Source organism: Thamnophis elegans, chromosome 1 (assembly GCF_009769535.1).
Source record: "Thamnophis elegans isolate rThaEle1 chromosome 1, rThaEle1.pri, whole genome shotgun sequence".
In the NCBI taxonomy this organism is placed as follows: Eukaryota; Metazoa; Chordata; class Lepidosauria; order Squamata; family Colubridae; genus Thamnophis; species Thamnophis elegans.
This window is the reverse complement of record NC_045541.1, coordinates 83,535,769-83,555,724: the sequence shown is the minus strand read 5'-3', so window position 1 is coordinate 83,555,724 and position 19,956 is coordinate 83,535,769. Positions and strand designations below refer to the sequence as shown.

At 37.2% G+C, this 19,956-nt stretch overlaps 1 protein-coding gene across 1 annotated transcript; it reads left to right on the top strand.

Annotated features, from left to right (window-relative positions):
• Positions 1-10,101: 10,101 nt before the first annotated feature.
• Positions 10,102-16,430, top strand: C1H11orf58 (chromosome 1 C11orf58 homolog). Its single transcript, XM_032222763.1, has 5 exons — positions 10,102-10,300; positions 12,115-12,198; positions 14,209-14,269; positions 15,284-15,393; positions 15,816-16,430. Exons 1-5 carry the CDS (start codon positions 10,235-10,237, stop codon positions 16,032-16,034), a joined length of 540 nt encoding a protein of 179 aa, XP_032078654.1. The 5' UTR covers positions 10,102-10,234; the 3' UTR covers positions 16,035-16,430.
• The last annotated feature ends 3,526 nt before the right edge of the window (positions 16,431-19,956 follow it).

Here is a 19,956-nt window from a genome sequence, read left to right as displayed (position 1 = left end):
CACTTTTATCTGGTGGAGAATTCAGAGTTTGATAATATCTTGTCTTCTCCTACAGTGGATAAAAGTGGGAGGATGGCAAATATGCAGTTCAGAGAGGGTGTTTTACTTGAGGCCATGCAGGTTGGACGAAGAGATCTAGCAGTTACATTTGGCTTTGGTTGAGATATCTCTCGTCCTTGTATCAATTCTGTGCACACTACTGAGGCTACATTTTCTCCTTTTCCAAGTCAGAGATTAAAAATACCTAGGTTTTGCAACTTCGTTCTATGTATCAAATATGCATTATTTTGGGGTCACAAAGATAGATTCCAGTTGGTCAGCATCAAATACTAAATATATTATTTCTGAAAACTCAAAGGTATTCCCTGTGATGTTACAACACAGTAAATAAATTACAGGGATTGTTTTTGTTGTGCTTGTATGAATTTTGCCCTCTCACAGAATCACAACTATTTAGGAAACCTTCCTTATTAGCCCTGCTACCTGAGGCTGACAAAGGTCCCTCAATTTCTTATGGCCAAAGGGCAGCCTTACTTGGGAATTATAACCAAATCTACCCTAATGCAGAGTGACACAACTCCCCCAAGTGGGAAAAGTTGATGATGGAAGGGAGAAAAACTTTGATACGTCCTTTGAGTGAAGCCTGATGCTTAGTTATATAAATAGTTTAGGATTGCATTCTGACTTGGAACAAAGCCAGAATCCAGTCTAGGAGGAATTTTTCCTAGATGGGCAAATGGCTCTAATTGACTCTGTTTCAATTCAAAGGGAGCACAATTTTGGCAGTACATGAAATCAATCAATCAATCCATCAATCAATGCTTCCACAAAACAATGATTGCCATGTCTCATTTCAGAGCTTCACGCAAGTAGAAATGGCATTGCCATGACACATGGCAACTACTTTTAAGTGAACTATTATTAATCAGATGCCTGCCTGGAAGAGAGGGTTTTTTAAAAAAAAATACACTTGGCTGTTTCATAGTGGCTTGGTCAAATATTGAGGATCAAAATACAATTCTTTGATAGAGTTTAAAAAAAGTTACAGGAAAAAACCTCCCAGCAAACATTAACATTTCCAGAATTCCCCTCTAGAGGTAAATTGGGTGACTTCCAGAACCTTGAAATATCTTGGGGGTCTCCACACAGCCCTAAGTTTTGAAGTGGTTCTCTATGTTATATGTGTGTATGTGTGATTGATCTACAAGACAAAAACAATTCGCAGTGAGCCAGTACAATTAGGATCTGTTATTAGTTTGAAAAACTTCAACTGAAAGTTTGATTGTTTCTTCACATCACAAACAATCCAAGATAGCATTTTGGCTCAATGTGTTTCTCAGTGCTTACTAATTCAAGGCTCACAGATAAGATGGCACATTGCAAGAAACAGGCTCCCTGCCTGCACACAGCTACTCTTTGTTTCTTTGGTATATCTCACAAAGGATACCAGGTCTTTTGAAGTCTTGCCAGATGCTTAAACAATGCAACTAATTAAGTAATGAACATGTTTAAAGATGTGTGTGCATGTAGAGTTGGGGACAGGGTGGGAGGATCCTGAAGATATTCCTGTTATAAAATAAAAAATATTTTAAAACTTGGGCATTTGGAAAACACTTAGGATATTCTATTTCTAGACCTGTATTAATGATAGCTTAATCCCAATGGGTTTTAGCTATAACAGTTTCAGTACAAGTGTATCCATGTGCGTGCCCTTGAATTCTCAGCTTCTTGCTAATTGCTTACACAATAGAATTACAAATCAGCTAGTTCTTTCGTTATGTAAAGAAACTCCAGTTGTGACAGATGAAATGGCTAATTTTTATGGCACACATTGACCTTTTAATGAATGGACTGCCTAATGTCTAATCCACCTGTCTCCATACATATTTAAAACCCCATTAAAACATTAACACACATTCACAGAAACAAATCTTTTTTGCTAGTTACATAAAGAATCAGCTCTTTCTTCCACTATTCTTTCTTTACTATCTATATTGTACACAAAGCCATATAATGGTTATGCTTTGCTATTTATTCTGGTTCTGATATTGTCTGGAATTTACATGTGCAGAAGACACTCAACTCATTTAATTCTAACATTAAGTGCGGCATAAAATGTACCACACCAGCACTTTGGTATATGCTTCATCTTACCAGGTTTTTTAAGCTGAAAATAGCTACTCTCTTTTTAAGCAACATCATGGTTGTGGAACTCTACAAGACCATGACTCTGAATCTGAGAAGCGGTGAGTAGGATTGCTACTAGGGTTGCTTAGTTGTAAGCCTTGGAGCACATTCATTTTTTTGTTAATGGACATAGTTTACTGGAAGTTTTACTTTATGTGGCAGCAGGCTTGGCTTGACATATTTGGTTTTCTATGGCTTTCCAACTCAGCTTCAATTATTCCGGCTACGATGGCTTCTGGACAAATTTAAGCCCTGCATTTGAAGACATCCTGGAAGTTTCAACTAGTTCATTATGCTGCTGGTTTAAAAGGGAGATTAGCTATTCAAACTGGTTTAACAATAATCTCTTCTACCTTGGCTGAGAGAGATTGTCATATTCCCTCTAGTTACTTGTCTGGGTGAAATCTGAGATTAAAATATTCTTTTGCCTAAATGCATCACTGCCTATTGGCCAAAACAGATTAAAATGTTACTCGGGGGCATTTTACTTAATTGGCCAAAAATTCTTTATCGTTGTTTCAATGTTCCTTGTTGTTCCGCCTCTAGATTCTAAACCCAAAAACCCAAGGAACGGAAAGCTGAGAAATCAGGAAACTGAGTTTATTGAAAAGAATAGCTGCAAGATCAGCTTTCTGATATAAGATTATACTTAGCTTTGTGCGTCTAGCTTTCTCTCATCATTTCTTTTTCTTAATAAATCTTTACATTTGGTTGATAGTTGAATGGTAGGATGTCTGAGCCTCTTTACAGGACCCTTCCTCCCATTGTTTAAAAAATAAAACACAATTGTTTATAAACAATTTTGTTTATAAGCCTGACTAAAGAAGGTGAGTAGAAGTGGGCTAATTTTCCCCACTCACAGATTCTCAGGTAGCTTGGAGACCACAACTCCAGGAACAGAAAAAATTGTGCGATTACGTTTGTCATTCCAGCAGAAGAAGGCATCTATAGCATGTATAACTGATGGTTGAATTATGGGAGTCCTAGGTGCTCTCTGAACTTTGTTTGCTTGTCTTGTTACCTATGTAACATTGTTATCTAATTGGATAACGAAATGTCTGCAAACAAACAAACAAAACCTTTAGAGGACTTTACCTTAGTAATTTTCTGTACCCATCACAACTTACTTCACAAGGAGCTCAAGGAGCAGATGGAAGAGAGAATCTCTGCTTTCACAGCAGAATTTATGTTGAAAACTTCATTTGTTTTGTGTGCTTCTGCAAATAATTTAAAGCCTTTGTATTTTCCCTGCCCAGAAGAATCAATGCATTTAGGCTCGATGATATTAATGAAACTTTTCCCAGATATTCCTTCCATTAGAAGCAGTTTCGGAGATGCTACTTTTTCCAGGAAAGTTGTATCCTTATGCTTGTTTATTTCTGTTATGATGCCTGGTGAAAATCTTTCGGTTTTTCAAGACAGATAAAATCTTGCAAGTGTGTATTCATTTTTAAGCTATAGTTTGTTACCTCTGTCTCTGTCTTTTTCCCTCCGTATTTTGAGGGCATCACTTCAGTTATATGTAAATTATATTTTCATTTTTTGTAAGTTGTCCATTCAAAGGTGAATTCCGATTTAAGCCATTCTTGTCATTATAACTGCTTGGGTTTGTAATAGACCGTGAAAGCATCACAGCAGCAAGGTCCATAAGGTACGGTTTCTCAAACAAAGTGCGTAGATTTTCCTAGAACTTGAAAGAAATTAAATTATTTCCTGTTTTTAAAAACTTTTATTTTTACACCTATAAAGTATTATTAATTTTAGATGCCAAACTTGTACTTTGTGCAAATCCTGCCTAGATGTCAAAGTGAAAAAAACAACTCTAATGAATGGTCTTAGAAAAAAAATATAGGCTTGGTCCTATTAGTTTAAAGACACACAGAAACAGCCAAAGATGACAAACATGCATAAAATTCAAAACATGATGGAAAAGAGAACAGGCAAACGAACCACATAAATCAGTGTTTTGAATCTTATTTCTCGGTGGGTATAATTGTACCTTAGTTTCTTATAATGATTTATTGAGGTAAATATTCTGTATGGTTTAACAGCTACAACTTCAAAGGGTCAGGCACACAGTCTCCCTTATTCATGAAGCAGCTGAAGACTGGCTTGTGAATTAGCTTCTGTGTTCTGGGACTTGGCAAAGTTTGTTTTTGAGATTCTTATAAAGGATTCATATTGATGCAGCTATTCAGATGTGAAAAATACTGTGCTGTAATGGGCAAAATAGAAAACCTTTATTGTAATTCCTGTGGAAAAAAAGTAAATAGATTAAAATAGATGATGCAGAATGGCTTTGTTTTTTTTCTTTACCAAAAATAGAGAAATGCTCCGAAGTTTTTTTTTTAATTCTTCTTCTCTCAGTGATGGGTAATAGGAAGAGAGTAAATTTCTCTGATTTTGAAAAAGAAAAAGGAACTGCGTGTGTTTTCTAAAAGGTTCAAAATGAGAGAAAGAAATGGAGCAATGCTTTCAAGTGATGATATTTGGATAGAATGTCAAACCACTTTTCAATACCATCTGACCAGAATAATCCAGCCATTAACCGATTAAAAAATTGTTATGGTCCCTGGTATATCGATGGAATTTTAACAGTTCTTCATGTAATTTAAAAAGTCTATTTTGCAAAATAGATCTCCTTTTCTATTTATAGTTACAATGTGGTTATGGCAACAAAGGTTTTGCATTTCCATAACACCAATAGCCACTCAAGCCATGAAAATGCAATATCAGGCAGCAAGAAACTGCCTGTTCAATTGTTGCCAATTGTTGTCAGTTACCCAAGATGTACATGTGTAGATGGTTCAACATTTCCTGAACACCAGGTGTCTCTATCATATTTCCTGGCACATCACTGTCCTGCTCCATCTGTCTAGAGTGCCACTGTGACTTCACAGTTGCAAAAGTTAGAAAAGGCTGAAAAAATGCAGCATATGAGTTTCTTGCAAGACCTCTTGGCAAATAGACTGTGCGTTTTGTTAGAAAAGGAAGCCTTTAATATGGAAAGTTTACAAAATAATGACCAAAATTCACCTTTTACATCGAACTCAACATTGCTCTGTTCTACAGACCTAAATGTCAGTGTTTGGGAGGCTCATATTGGTTGCACTAGTTAGAATACGTTCTTGGGTCAGTTTTTTGTAGCAGGTTCTTCCACTGAGATTTACAGAAGATTCAACAATATGATGCAGTGGAAGGAAAGCAATGGAGACTCCCATCAAGGGTGAAATTCAGCAGGTTCTGGAGAACTGGTAGCAGAAATTTTGAGTAGTTCAGAAAACGAGCAAATACCACTTCTGGCTGGCCCCAGAGTGTGGTGGGAATGGAGATTTTGCAGTATCCTTCCCCTGCCACGCCCACCAAGCCAAACCCACAGAACAGGTAGTCCCCATTTTACAAACTTCAGAAGGATGGAAGGAGTCAACCTTGAGCCTGGTGAGATTTGAACTGCCAAATTGCAAGCAGCTGGCAGTCAGCAGAAGTAGCCTGCAGTACTGCACTCTAACCACTGCGCCACTTTGGCTCATTTGTTATGTTTATCTTGAATTTGTAGCCAATCAATTTAGGTGCACAAAATCAATAACTAGCAGGGTCAGATAAGTTTATTTTCCCCACTGCATTTTGTACATGTTTGATATGCCACTAACTTTAAAAGGAGCAGATACGTGTGATATGGACATAGAGTACACTAGATTGAGTCTTTTGTCATGGTCAGATCATTCCAGATGAGATTCAGTGCTGCTCATTTCTTCCACTTGTCTATAGATCCATTAAGATGGTCCACACCAGGAACTAAATGGATCTGGGTGGATTCCAAAGGGCCCTGGAAGACTCTTCGGCAGATTTGTTTGATATCTGGCTTACTCCTGGAATCAGGAAATGGCCAGCGTATTTGACAGGATTGTTGCCATGCAGCCTTGGAATAAAGATTAAGAACTACCAAGGAGAAAACCAAACCCCCACCCGCATTGGCAGGGCAAGCTACTGTATAATGTATATAAACAGGCAGCAAATGCCATGCTCACCAGCACTGATGATGTTACCTAGTTGGGTATTGAAATGCATGCAAGGAAAAAAAAACTTAGAAAGCACCAAGGACTCCACAGTTTAACCATGAGCTACATATATTCCTCTTCTATTGGTACAACCTTTCTCTGTTGGATGGCTCTTGGTTTACTGGGTACTGCTAGGAGATAAACTGGCAGGAAAACTCACATATAGAAAGATAAAAGTCAATATAGTAGAGCAAAGATACAAAGACATGTTCAAGTCCACACCGTGACAATCAGAGTGGCAATAGATTATCTTCAGAACAGGTTTTTGAGATGGAAAAGAATGCCTGCCTCTCAATCTGAAGTGGAAGTTCATTGCTCTGCCCTTCCCTGATTCATAAGCTACATAGATTATTTCCTAGCTCATTCTTCCTGCAGGTAACTTGGAACATGGAGAGAGGGTTACAGAATTGAATTCCCCGGTCAGGGTGTTGAGCTGTTGAAGACCCACCCCATCTGTGCTTCGAAAAGAAAGGTAAATTTCACCCTATCATGACTCAGAAATACATAAAAGAAGGGGTAAGAAAGGAAGAAAGGAGAAAAGGACTAAAAATGGGAGGTAATGTGAAAAATCAAAACAATTCAAAACAATCTAACAAGCTCTGCCTTCCCAGAAGCAGCAAAACTACTCACTCTCGATAGCAAGATGGGCAGCATATAAATTAAATAAACAAACAAATAAATGAATGAAACCTTTACACCAAAAAAAAAAGCACACATACTCATAGAGAAAGAACAGGTATCTTACCAGCTTCATTTGCCTATGCAAAGAGTGTCTCATTTGAAAATGCAGTACTTGCTGGAATTTGTGCAGATCTCTCTGATAGATTGTTTCATGGGATTCACTGTTTCCAGTCCAAGCGGTTGATAAAGAAGTCTAATAGTAACGCTGGATGATGTGGTGCTCTCTCAAAAGAACTTGAGGGTCTTCCTGGACTCGCATGGTAACAGGCAGATGGAAACCTGTAACTTTGTACCACTTGGAGAATGAGTTTGCCATAGGTACAGTTATTTCTATATTTTGCTTTTATGTCTAATTTTTAGAAAAAAAAATTATTGCTCTGCTGATGTTATATACTATAACATCTAATATGTATATATTAGAATTTACAATACAATAAAAGTATAAAAAATGAAAAGAAAAAGAAACAGTTTCATTTAACCTTAGACTGTCTACTATCGATCTCAGCCAATTCCTAAGAGATATTTAAGCGCACCAGGATGCCTACCATCCCTGTTCTAACATTTCCTTATATTCGTATTTATTTCATGTATTCATAATCATGTTTATACTTATATCTGTTATAATTCATGCTTGATGAAATAAAATAAATAAAATAAAAAGGGGGAAAAAGAAATAAAACAGAATATTTTTACTCCTGCTCTTCTTTCTATGAGGTAATTGCCATTTTACCCTTTCCCTCCCCTCTTTGACCTTTACTAAGCCCCCCACACTATAAATCTTCAGTTTCTGTATTTTATTCTTTCAGCAAAAAGTCCATATAAGGCTTTCAAACTTTAAAAAAAACCTAATTGGTTCTTACCTGACCAAACTGGTCAGCTTTGCCATTTCCACAAGTTTTGTCAGTTTTATGATCCAATTCTCTACTACGAGTATCTCATTATTCTTTCGTCTTTGTACATACAGTAACCTTGTTTCACTATATAAGTTAGTTTCCCATATTTTTGTCTAGTTCAGCATCAGGAAAATCCAATAAAAATCATTCTGCCTCCATTATATTAATCCGTACTATCTTTTGCATCGTTATATGAATTTGTGCCTAAAATTCCTTTTTTTTTTTGACAAACCCACTCTATGTGGGAAAAAGTCCCATCTTTGTTATCATTTACAACACTTTCTATTCCTGTGTATGATTTTCTCCTGGAACTGCTGGAAATTATGGCAGTATAAATATATAAACTATAAATCAATAGATAAATGTTTCCACTCACCAGCAAAAAAATTTAAGGCTTGAGAGTTCCAAGTTCACAACAGTGTATCCTGAGATTATGTTCCACTTTATTCAGTCCTTTCTGAGGAATAAGACCGCCTTGTTTTCAAAACTCTCCATAACACTGTAAAAGTAGACATACTGATTTACTTGTGAATGTTGAACTTCTGTTTTAAATATTTATTTCTATTAACAGGGATTGAGTTTTGTTTTTGCATTTTACACTGCTTTCCTGATTTTCCCAGTTTATATATATTTTCTAGATTAGTTTTTAGATTTATATATTATAAGTCATCCAGAGGATTTTATTTTATGAAAATACCTATTTCTATAAACTGCAAATAATTTTCTGCTAAATCATACAGTTCAACAATCAACCATACAATTGGACAACACAAGATTGGAAAAGTCAGCTTTGAGTTGTCTTTAATTTCATATTCATGGCTTTGTCATAGTCAAACACTGAGGCAAACAGGAGGTGCAGTGTAGAAAAAGGGAGCAAATCAGGTAATAAAATCAGTCAGTACTATACTTTCCCAATATTAACTTCCAAACTTTTGTTGGATCTTTTAACATTTGCTGAAAAACTGTTAAATTGCACAATATCCACAATCTATTCAGGAGATTGTCTATGGAGATTCTCAATCATCCAGGTCATGGTTGTCCCAAAAGTGCTTTTTCAAGAGGCAACTGGACTTTCTGTTTTTTTCTTTGAAGACGTTTCGCTTCTCAGCTGAAGAATACAAGAAGCTGAAGAAGCTTCTTGGATGAGAAGTGAAACGTCTTCAAAGAAAAACCAGAAAATTCAATTGCTTCTTGAAAAAGCACCTTTGGGAAATTCAGGAGATTGCACACTACATTAACTCCTGCATCGAGCTGGACATCAATACCTGGGGAGCAAAATTTCAGGCGACCTCTAGATGCATAAATGTCTAAGTGAGGTTGCTGTTTGGATTTTTGCAACTTGAAACTTTAGCATTACTCTTACATTATTCTGTAATCCTTGATTTGAATTTAATGTCGCTTCCACTACAATGTGTAAATCAATTTCATTGCTGGGATGTTATCTTTCACAGCAATGAGTTTCCTAATTATTGCATCTGAACTATAGGGAAAAATACATAATCTTGATTATTCTGTACCAGTTGCATACAGTATCATGAGAAAGTGCTTTCCTTCTTAAGCCTCAGACAGGACTAGAAGACAAAGGTAAAATTATTTTATAGCACAATCTATCTCCAAAGCACCTGAGGGTAGAACAAGAAGCAATGGGTGGAAACTAATCAAGGGGAAAACCAACCTAGAACTGAAGAGAAATATTCTGAATGTTAGAACATTTAATCCGTGGAACAACTTTCCTCCAGAAGTTGTGGGTATTCCAACACCCACAATCTCTTTAAAGAAGAGATTGGACAACCATTTGCCTGAAATGGTACAGGGTTTCCTACATGAGCAGGGGGTTGGACTAGAAGACCTCCGAAGGTCCCTTCCAACTCCGTTATTGTGTTATTCTTTTCCAAGCAAAATGCTACTAGCTAATCCTAGCTACACATTTTTGCTACACTTTGAATTGAGGAGCGAGAGGCAAAAATGAACTCAACCCCTGAATAAAGGCGGGAGGTGGGGGGGAGACGCCGAGATGTTTATTCAGGGACCAATCGCTGATCAAATTTCCTGCCCGCCTAATTCTTTTATAACCAACCACAAGTGACCGGAGGAGCGCGACGAACGGCGAAGAAAGACCTCCCCAGCTCCATGCCACAGAGGCTTCCGGGAATTGGAGTTTCTGTCTTTCCGAGACGTTCCACCGCGAACGTTTCCCCGCTTCTTAGCGAGAGAACTACAACTCCCGAGAGCCCTCGGTTGACCTGCGCCGCCGAAGTGTGTTTTTTTCCCCCCCCTTCCTTCTCTCGCGCTTGCGCTGTGTAAAATCTTGCAAGAAGGCGAGAAGGAAGAGGCAGGGTTGGCGGCAGGAGCAGCAGCAGGAGCGGAAGGGCCGGGAAGCGGCCGTTCACAGGACGGTGGTCGGCCGTCGGGAAGATGAGCGCCACCAAGGAGTCCAAACCCGAGCACGGCCACGGCGTGAAGCGGGCGGCCTCCCCTGATGTGAATAAGGGCAGGGAGAAGTTGGGCGCTGCGGGGCGGGGGAGTTGGAAGGTGGGGATCAGGGCAGGAGGGACTTGGGCCGGCGGTGGAAGAAAAGGGGGATCCTATTCCCATCATTTCTTCTGTGTAAGAAGGAAGAGGTGATGGCAAGGATTCCTTGGGTCCCTCTTCCCGGTTCTGTAGGAGGATTTGTTCCCTCTGCTATACATAGGCTGGTTCAACCCACTCTCGCTTCAAGCAGTCCTTCTGCAGGAGTGAAGGACTACAACTCCCATGCTGGGCAAAAGGGGGGGATTACAACTCCCATGGTGCGCCGGCATTTGTCAATCGATTCATCTGGATAATAGTGGGTTCAAGAAGGTGGCCCTTTCCTTGCACATTTGTGCTCGAAGGGAAGCCTCGTTTCTGCCTGGAAAAAAGGAAGAATTGAGAGTTTTTCTTGTTGGTTGATTGATTTTGAGAGAGAGAGAGAGAGAGATTCCCCCTTGGGCTTCTTAAGATAGCTTTCATTATCTATCATGATTAATCGGGGCATTGAAAAACTCTGAGAATCAGCCTTTCAGGAGCAAGGCCTTGGCATGATGCAGACAGCCTCCTCCCCCAGTGTGAATGAGAGTTGGGAGACGGCATTGGCATTAAATCTTCTGAAAAGCAGGATAAAAATATTTGTGGTTAAGTAGTAGTCAAAACAATACATTGATACAGTGGAGGCAAAATAGAAAGGGTGGGGGAGGAACATGGTGGAAATGCATATCCACTTGCCAGAATAGGTTAGTGTGCATATTGTGGAGGAGTTGATTGCAGATTTTCAACAGAAAAATCTGAGATGCAACATGCAATAGATTATTTCTATAGAGTCCTATAGAAACATGCTTTTCCAGACTTTGAGGAGCTTAGAAGTACCATCCCAGTTTTTAGTTAATGTGATAGCTACAAGTAGATTTTAGTATAAATGTGGGTCTGGAATAGGCTTCCTCTCTGCTGGACCTTGGAGATCTATAACCAAGAATATTTTTTCTACCAGAGGTTGAATATGGTGCATGTTTGTACATAATGGGAATGCTACGTTCTATGATTTTTATTTTCAGAATCCCTTCTAAAGCTATGGTACACACTTTTGGAACAGACTTAGAGCAGACAGGAGCAAGATGTTTCTTCTTTTTGTAATGTCATATAGCAGCATTGTTGAAAGTGGAAGATAACTATTCCCAGCAAGGTTGAAAATAAATGGCGTATTTCAGTTAATTAAAAGAGTGCTTTTCATTTAATAATTTCATTTAGATGGATTTATCTTTATTTCAGTTGAAGAGAATATTGATAGCTCAGGGTTGAACTATTGGGTTCTTGTTATTCTCTGAACTTGGTTATTTTCTTACAGATGCATTATCTGACTAAGTAGCATTACTCCCTCTCACACTATTCCTCCACTTTTGTAAAAGGGAAATTATCAATTTCTTGCATTATTTCCATATTTTGTGTTTGGAATTATAATATGTATTAGTCATTGGAAGGTGTCAGCAAGAAGTTGTTGCCAGGCAGTACTACATAGCTTTGTTGATTCAAGCTCTAATACTGCCTGCTAAAAGTATATTATCCAGAATTGGAATATTTTCCTTGCAACCCATGACAGTATTTTTTTAAAAAAACTGACATTTATGTGAAGTAGATAGGGAAATATGGTGCAGCCATATGGAGCTTATTACATGTTTATAGCTGCAATGAAAGTTGTACTATAAATATTTATACTGTCTGTATAAACTAACTGCATGATTTTTTTATTTTAATGTGTCTAAAAACTATATTTTGTTTTTCAGCTTGGAGCTGGTAGCTGGGAGGCAGCTGACTTGGGTAATGAAGAAAGGAAACAAAAGTTCTTGAGGTTGATGGGTGCTGGAAAGGTAGGATTTTAACTTTCATCCTAGTAGCATAATGATTATAGAAGGGATTTTTAGTGTGTAACTTTCAAAGCAGATTTGCTTGGTTTTCTCTTTTTTTATAAGAATACAAGTTCTTCTTAAAGTATTGCCATCTAATAAGCCTAATTTCAGAAGTATAAGTGAAAAGTTATTTCATAAATCTTTATGTGCCAGAATCAGAATACCTGATGGAACAGTTGTGCCAGAATTTCATGCTTTTTGCTTATGAATTAACATTTACCTATTTGGTGTTTTATCAGATGTTTTGTATAACTGTGTATGATCAGAGAATCTTGCAATTATCTTTCTAAATGGAATTTTATTGCTGTATCTATCAACTTTATGTGAATTAACTTTTCAGGTCAGGGTTCCTACACCACCTCAATAATACAATTTCCATTCATCTTAATGTCATTGTGAAGTACTCATACTTCTAGTAATACAAGTAGTCATCTGTGAAACATAGCCCAGCTAATACAACTTAAGTTTTTAAAGAACACTAAGTAGTACTACTCTGTAGCTTTCCATTTAAACAAATGGAAAGCAGCTCTGTAGCTTTCCATTTAAACAAATGGAAAACAAATTGGCTCTCTATATTAGTTAATTCATTTTTTTCAGTGCATATGGTTGAATGGAAAAATATATTAACTAATTGTATGGTGAAGTGAATGAATCTTATTATACCCATTCATTGTTACAATTCACAGAGTTTCAATGTAATACCTAATAACCTTGCTTACAATTCTGTAGAATATTCCTAGTAGTAACACTAGTAAAAGCTCATTTATGGAAGGAAGTTCACACTTTCAGTCTGAAATTGACATATTCTTCTATTCTTGTTTCCCGGCAATTAATATTTAAAGCATATCTTGGTGGAACCTGGGACAAATGTTGTGGGAGGTGTAAGTCAAATCAGCTAGAAAATAACACAATTCCAACTTTGCTTTGGTGTTAATCTATGGAGATTCTCAATCATCCAGGTCATGATTGGTGCAAAGGTGCTTTTTCAAAAAAGGCAACTTGACTCTTGTTTTTTCTCTGAAAACATTTTGTTTCTTATCCAAGAAGCTTTTTCAGTTATAACTGACTGGTGGGGACTAATTTCCCCACCAGTCAGTTAGAACTAAAAAAGTTTCTTGGATGAGAATAAAATGTTTTCAAAGAAAAAAATAGGAAAGTTCACTTGCCTTTTTTGAAAAAGCACCTTTGGGTTCAGAGTTAATTATTTTAATTAACTGTTTTTCTTTTAATTTTTGGTAAGGGTCACTGGCATTTAAAATTTGAAAGTGGATGTAAATAATTTTCAAAAGGAATTTGTGGAAGTACAATGTAATGGATTTTCTTTAAAAAAACATAAGAATATTTGGCTTGTCTTTCAGTTTATTATCGTTGCTGCAAGTAGCATCTGGATAGCTATGTTAAAAGATTTTTATTGTTGTTCCTTTGACAGAATCATTTTAATTGCTTATTCAATGTGTTATGTCATTCCCCAAATACAAATTGTGATGCAAAATAAAAACATAAGTAGTTGCCCTGCTGGATTGGATCACTGACACCTCTAGTCTAACAATCTCTTCTTATGTTGGTCATCCAAACACATAAGAAAATCTACTAGACTCTCATTAAATTCAGACACCATCACACCGCCATGAAAGTTAATAGCTGTTGATCCCTGTAATTTCCATCAATTGGTCCAACTCTTTTTTGAAGCCAGCCAGACTTATAACAGCACCACATTTCAAGGTGGACATCAGTGGTCACAAAAATCTAAAGCTGAGTTATGTAATTCGAGTATGATTTGGTTGGTTAATGGCATATGTAAGTCTCCCTTAGAGTCGCCTGATACTTATTTGAAACATAACATGGTAATATTGACAAATAATGCTTTGGGGCAAATGGCCTGCAACCTTGAAAGTCCATGCCATAATAAATCAGTCTTTAATAGAAAAATAGAACTATTGTGTTGGAATAATAATATTTGCTTTCTTCTAGAAAGAACACACCGGACGCCTTGTTATTGGAGACCATCGATCAACTTCTCATTTTAGAACAGGTTAGTTGAACCAAAGTTTTGAAGGAGAATAAGCATCTATACACTTGAATTAAATGTTTTCTAGGGAACTTTACCTTTCTGATTAATTTACTCATATGCCATGTAGATTTGATATTTCTCATGGTCAAAGCCATCTTTTTGGCCACTAACTGCTATTGGCTCTCTGAAGTGCTATATTTCCCCCATGTGTAAGTAGTGCTATAAAACCAAAATAGTATGTGACTTATTGTACCTTGAAGTGTCATGGTACTGTTTAGGCAAAAGGTATCAGAAAGTTCTGTTTATGAGTGGGTTTCTAGTTTTGTCCTCAAACATTTATTGCTTTTTCATTCAATACATTATTATCTGTCCCCTAAGTTAAAACAATTAAAAACCTAGACAAAAGAGCCTGCACTAAAAACAGCCATTGTTGGCCCCAAGAACCAAGAAAGACACACGGAGTTGCTTCTGAGCAGTTCCTGTATTGTTCCTCACCTGTAGAGAGAAATTTTGCGAAACTAAAGCAACTATCTACATCACTATAGATGTACCCTGGGAATAGCAAGGGAGGAGCTTTCTTAAAACTCTCTTCCTCCCGACCAAAGTTTCTATGCTTAATTGTTCTTTGTACTCTGGAATGCAGCCCCTCTCTCCTGGGAATCCACACTACATTAAACCACAACACATCAGGTCCCTCCATGGACATATATTTAATCCTGGGCCTGGGACCAAAGCTTAGGTTTAAGGGCTTTTTAAAACCCCAGGTGAATGGAGATCATCCATATATCTGGGCAGATGCTGTTCCAGCATCCAGAGAAATTATCTTCCTAGATCCTACAAAATGGCAACATTTAATAGAAATGTTGTGCACCCATTCTGCACTCAGTGGACAGAAACAATGAGGGAGAAGTGACCCTATGCCATTAGGAATGAACTCTTGTTGTGGGTTGGATAAAATCTAATGCTGCTCCTTTTTTATTGAAATTCAGGATTTGTTGTTTGACTGTGTGGTAATCAACATATGTAACCCTATAGGGGAAGAAGATAAGAAAATGAATGATGAGCTGGAGACTCAGTTTCAGCAGAGTATGGATAGCACCATGTCAGGAAGGAACCGACGGCATTGTGGGCTTGGTTTCAGTGAGGTAATCTTCCTTTGGCTGAGACAGTGGCTCAAGAGTCCTTCTTTGCTGTATTTCACTCTGTACAGTACATGTATTTTGTAATTCACTTTGTATTGACTAGTGGTTAAATAGGACAAACTTTCACAAATCTGTTCATTCTTCATTACATGACATATATAGCACATATCATCCCCCATAGCCATCATGGGTTTTTTCCCCATATAGATGGTGAAATTAAGCTTCTTTTGCTCTAGCCTAAAAAAATACTTCACTAGGAGGTGATTAAAGTTAAATGCCTGTGATTAAGTTTCTATTACCATCCACAGTATATCAACCAGGCTGCTATTCTCTATATGTATTGATATTGGAAGCAAACTACAAAAGAAAGGGACGTGAAAAACAAAACAAGCTCATAGAATTTTTTCTCTGAATCTTTTCTTTAGCTGGACGAGGATAAAGAAGAAGCACCAGAGGAGGAGGTGCAAGATTCCTCGGGGTCAGAAAGTTCAGAAGACTCTGAAAGCGATTCTGACTCTGAGCAAGACGAAGTTGCCGAAGACCCACCATCTGCTGAAAAACACAGCAACTCGGAAGACCCACAAGCCAAGAAAGATACAAAGAGTGGCTATAAAATGATGTTTGTTAAATCCAGCGGCACTTAGCTGCAGAGTGTAGGCAGAGTAAGCCTTCTGGTTACAGTGCAAAGTCTTGGACTGCTTACAGCACAGATCTTCCCTTGGTGGTTTTAATAAGGCCTTTTAGAGAAAGAGGAGTGTTTGCATTTGCAGCACCACACCAAGAAGCTATTTTTCTCAGCATGACTGCCCATTTTGTTTTGTAAGATATGAAAATAAAATTGAGTGGGGGATGTACGTAGTTCTCAACCTGCCTTTAGATTCTTCTTCTCTCTTCGTATTCCATGAAGGCTATTGAATTTTTCTTAAGTTTGTTAAATGACCTATTGAAATGGTATTTAATGTCTTTACAGGTGCTTTATTTTTTAAAGCAGTTTTTGCTGGGGTTTTGGATGGTATAATTATTAAAAAGTAAGAACGGGAGCTTCTTTTGTCCTGCTTGTCATCCAAAAGAAACCGTGTGTTAGGATATGTGCTGCATTACATTTTGCAACGTTGTACATCTGCTGGATGCATTTGTATGAATGAACTGATTTCAAGATTATGCCTAGACAAGGAATGGCAGAGCAGTCTTTTAATAAAGAGAGGAATCTCTTCAAAGGGCATTATGGGTAAATTGTGTTATGCCTATACAGAAACCCTAAATAGGCATCTTAATAAAGGAAAAAATAACAAAATATTTTTTTTTCTTTTCACTTGAAAAGAAAATCTTAACTATTGTAAGTTACCCCATTTTTCTCAGAATGCATTAATTAGCACATTCATTGAAGTCCATTAATATGGTTTATCCAAAAAAAACCATAACAAAGCATATGTATTAAAGTATGTGCCTGTGTGTGTGTGGATTGGTTGGTTACAACAATTTCCTCCAAACTGATGCTCTTCAAATATTGTGGGGCTGTTCTATATCTAGAAGACGTTTGGTTGAAAAAGCTAGGCTATAGCATTTGTACTCCTTTTACTATAATTTACGTAGTAAATATATTTTTTCATAATAGTTCTAGTTGACTCAAACAATATTTTTTACAGTTTACAAGTTCTCAGCATCAATGATAAATTAACTGTCCTGCTTCAAATAAAATTAGATACATGAAGGCTTCAGTCAGTGGGAAAGTATGTTATGGAAAAGTCACAAATTTATACTTGATGCAAAAGGAACCCCTAATTTATTGTTCACTTAATGCTTGTTCATGTGTACTAATGTGCTATTATCTGTACTAATGTAGCTATTCTGTCCATTTTGTCTCTCATAATGCTCTCGGTAACATTGACAGCCCTTCCAAGGTTGCTTTCCAAGTTTCATGGTGCAGGAAACCACCTGTATTTGGTTTCTGTGTTAAGATCTAAGTTGTACAGGCTATTCTTTAGAAAGAATTGAAAGAGGAGAAGTAATTGGCAGCTTGTGGTCAGAGGGAGTGAATAGAGGGCAAATTTGAATAGGATAGTTTTTGAGGGAAGGACTGTAGATCAGATCAAGTGTGAATAAGAATTGTGACTAATGGAATGATGTTATATACTTCCCCTGACTGCGCTGGGTACACAACCAGAGCCAGCAAAAGGAGGTCAAATAGGAACAAGATAGAAGAGCTAGTCTCAGATTGGTGATGTAATCTTGACCCCAACTGCAGGTTTAGACTGCTACACCTTAACGAAAGAGATGAGCTGCTTTTTCCCCTTTACATTGGAAAAATGGGAATAAATCTCCAAACCTTGCTGCCTCTCTTTGCTATGAATAAATCACTCATTTGAGATTAGAGGACTTGCTAGAATTCTTGTGATATTACTTTAACGTTCTTTCTAAGAAATTCTATGAACTGACTGGCTGAAGAGGCTTATTCTTTGAAATTGTCATTCCTAATCAAGGTTTGCTACAAGAAAATGCTGACTAAAGTGGAGCATTGTCAACAAGTGAAAAGGGGAAGAGTAAACAGACAAACATCAAGGCAAACGTAGTACTGACTGAAAAAAGTATGAGCTTCAGCTCATACAATATTGGCCATCTTTTACATTACAAAGTTCCTAAAGAGTAAGAAAGCTAAACATTACTAATAATTGGTATGAAAGAAGACCAGTGGGGGTTACCGGTTGTTGCATATTAAAGTACAAGTATCTGGCTATTAGACATAATTTGTGAGTTTGTACTCGGTACAATGAGCTCCTAACTCTTCAAATCAAGAAAGCTGCAAGTAGGTTGTGATAGTTTAATCCAAAGTCCAGAATGTCAGTTGCTTTCAGGCAGAATAAAGGTTTTGAGGAAAGGACATGTTGAGGGTGAATCAAAGGTTCCCAAAGAAGGATCCAGATGTTGAATAAGGAACCCATATCATCTTCATTTACAGATATTCCTTCCATGGGGGCAAAGATCTTTTAGCTGCGATCTTTTGAAGTGCTGAGAAAAATGGTGACAGGTATAGATTTTACGGTGATTTGGCTGCCTGAGGCAAAGATTGCAATTTCCACCCAACAAAGGATGGCGTGAATAGGTAGATTTTCTCAATTGGAACAACTTAAACTAGGATAATGAAAAGATATTTTTAGCAAATGTTGAGAAATTGTACAATTAAAAAGCCAAATACAGTAGGCTTTGTGGCTTCCAACTGAATATTTTAGTAAAAAGTGACCTGCAAAAACACTGGAAAGTAGCCAGCACAACACCATTTTTTAAAAGCAGATGTTAGGGAAGATCCAGAAAATTCCAGGCAGGTATTATGTCTGTTCTGTGTGGATTTGTAGAAAGAATTTTTTAAAAAGGTCTGGAACAATAAGCCTTAATGAAAGAAAATCATTATGGATTCTGCAAGGGTAAATCCTGTCTACCAGTCTTCTAGAATCTAGAGTATTTTGTTAACTAGTTAGAAAAAATACAATAGGAATAAATACCGGTATTAAGTTTTCTCAATGAAAAGAAATTCAAAATAAAGTCCTTCAAGAATCCAAAATTACTGGGACCAGTCTTGATTCAGGGTAAGCAGGTAGTGAGGCAAGTTTATGGATTATATTAAATTATTCAGAATAGTGAAAAGTCATATATGAAGAACTCCAGAAGGATATTTTAGACTGAGAACTGGTCAGCCAAACAAAACTTGCAGTTCAGTTCATGTGGGTGTAAAATAATGCACACTGGGACAAATTAACTTTATGATTTGTGGGTCATGATGACTAGCTTGATGATGGTGTTTGGCAGCTGCCAAAAAGCAAATTTCATGTTAGCAATCATTAAGAAAATAATTGAAAATAAACTCACCAATAAAGTATGCCTATATACTGTACATTCAGTATATGGGATACTGTACAGTTCCGGTGACAATGTTTGGGGCAGAAATGCTACAACTGCAAAAAAAGTAAGCAAAGGAAAACAAAATATTTATCAAATATTTACCTTTTGAGACTAAGAACAGATTAAAAAGGAAAGAAGGGACATGATCAAGTTCTATAAAACCCTGCAGTCTTCAGGGTCATTGGTAAACCAATGAAACTAGTAAGAAGGAGAATACATCATACAGAACATAAGTATCCTGTTGCATTTATTACAACAAGATGTGATGGTCACTAACTTAAATGGCTCTGGAATGGAAAAATTAATGGAGGACAAGATGAGCAAAGGCTATTGGTCCCCAAGTCACCAATTTATTTCTGAATACTGTCAGGAGACCAATGAATGGGAAAGATGTCCCCTTATATCATCTGGTTATCGGCATTCCAGAAACATTTGGCTGATGAGAAACAAAATACTGGGCTAGGATGGGACTTGACCTTCAAAGTACTTACATTGTCAGCCTATCTCAAATGGGCAATTTAATAGTACGTCATTTTAACCTGGTGGCATCCAGATCTTGGAACTTACCTGCTCAGGGAAGTGGGCAAGGGACTGTAAAGCAAGTTTCAATGAATGTCCATGTGTGGTTGCTTTGATAAACCAAGGTTTAAAATTAAAGAACATATAATTTTT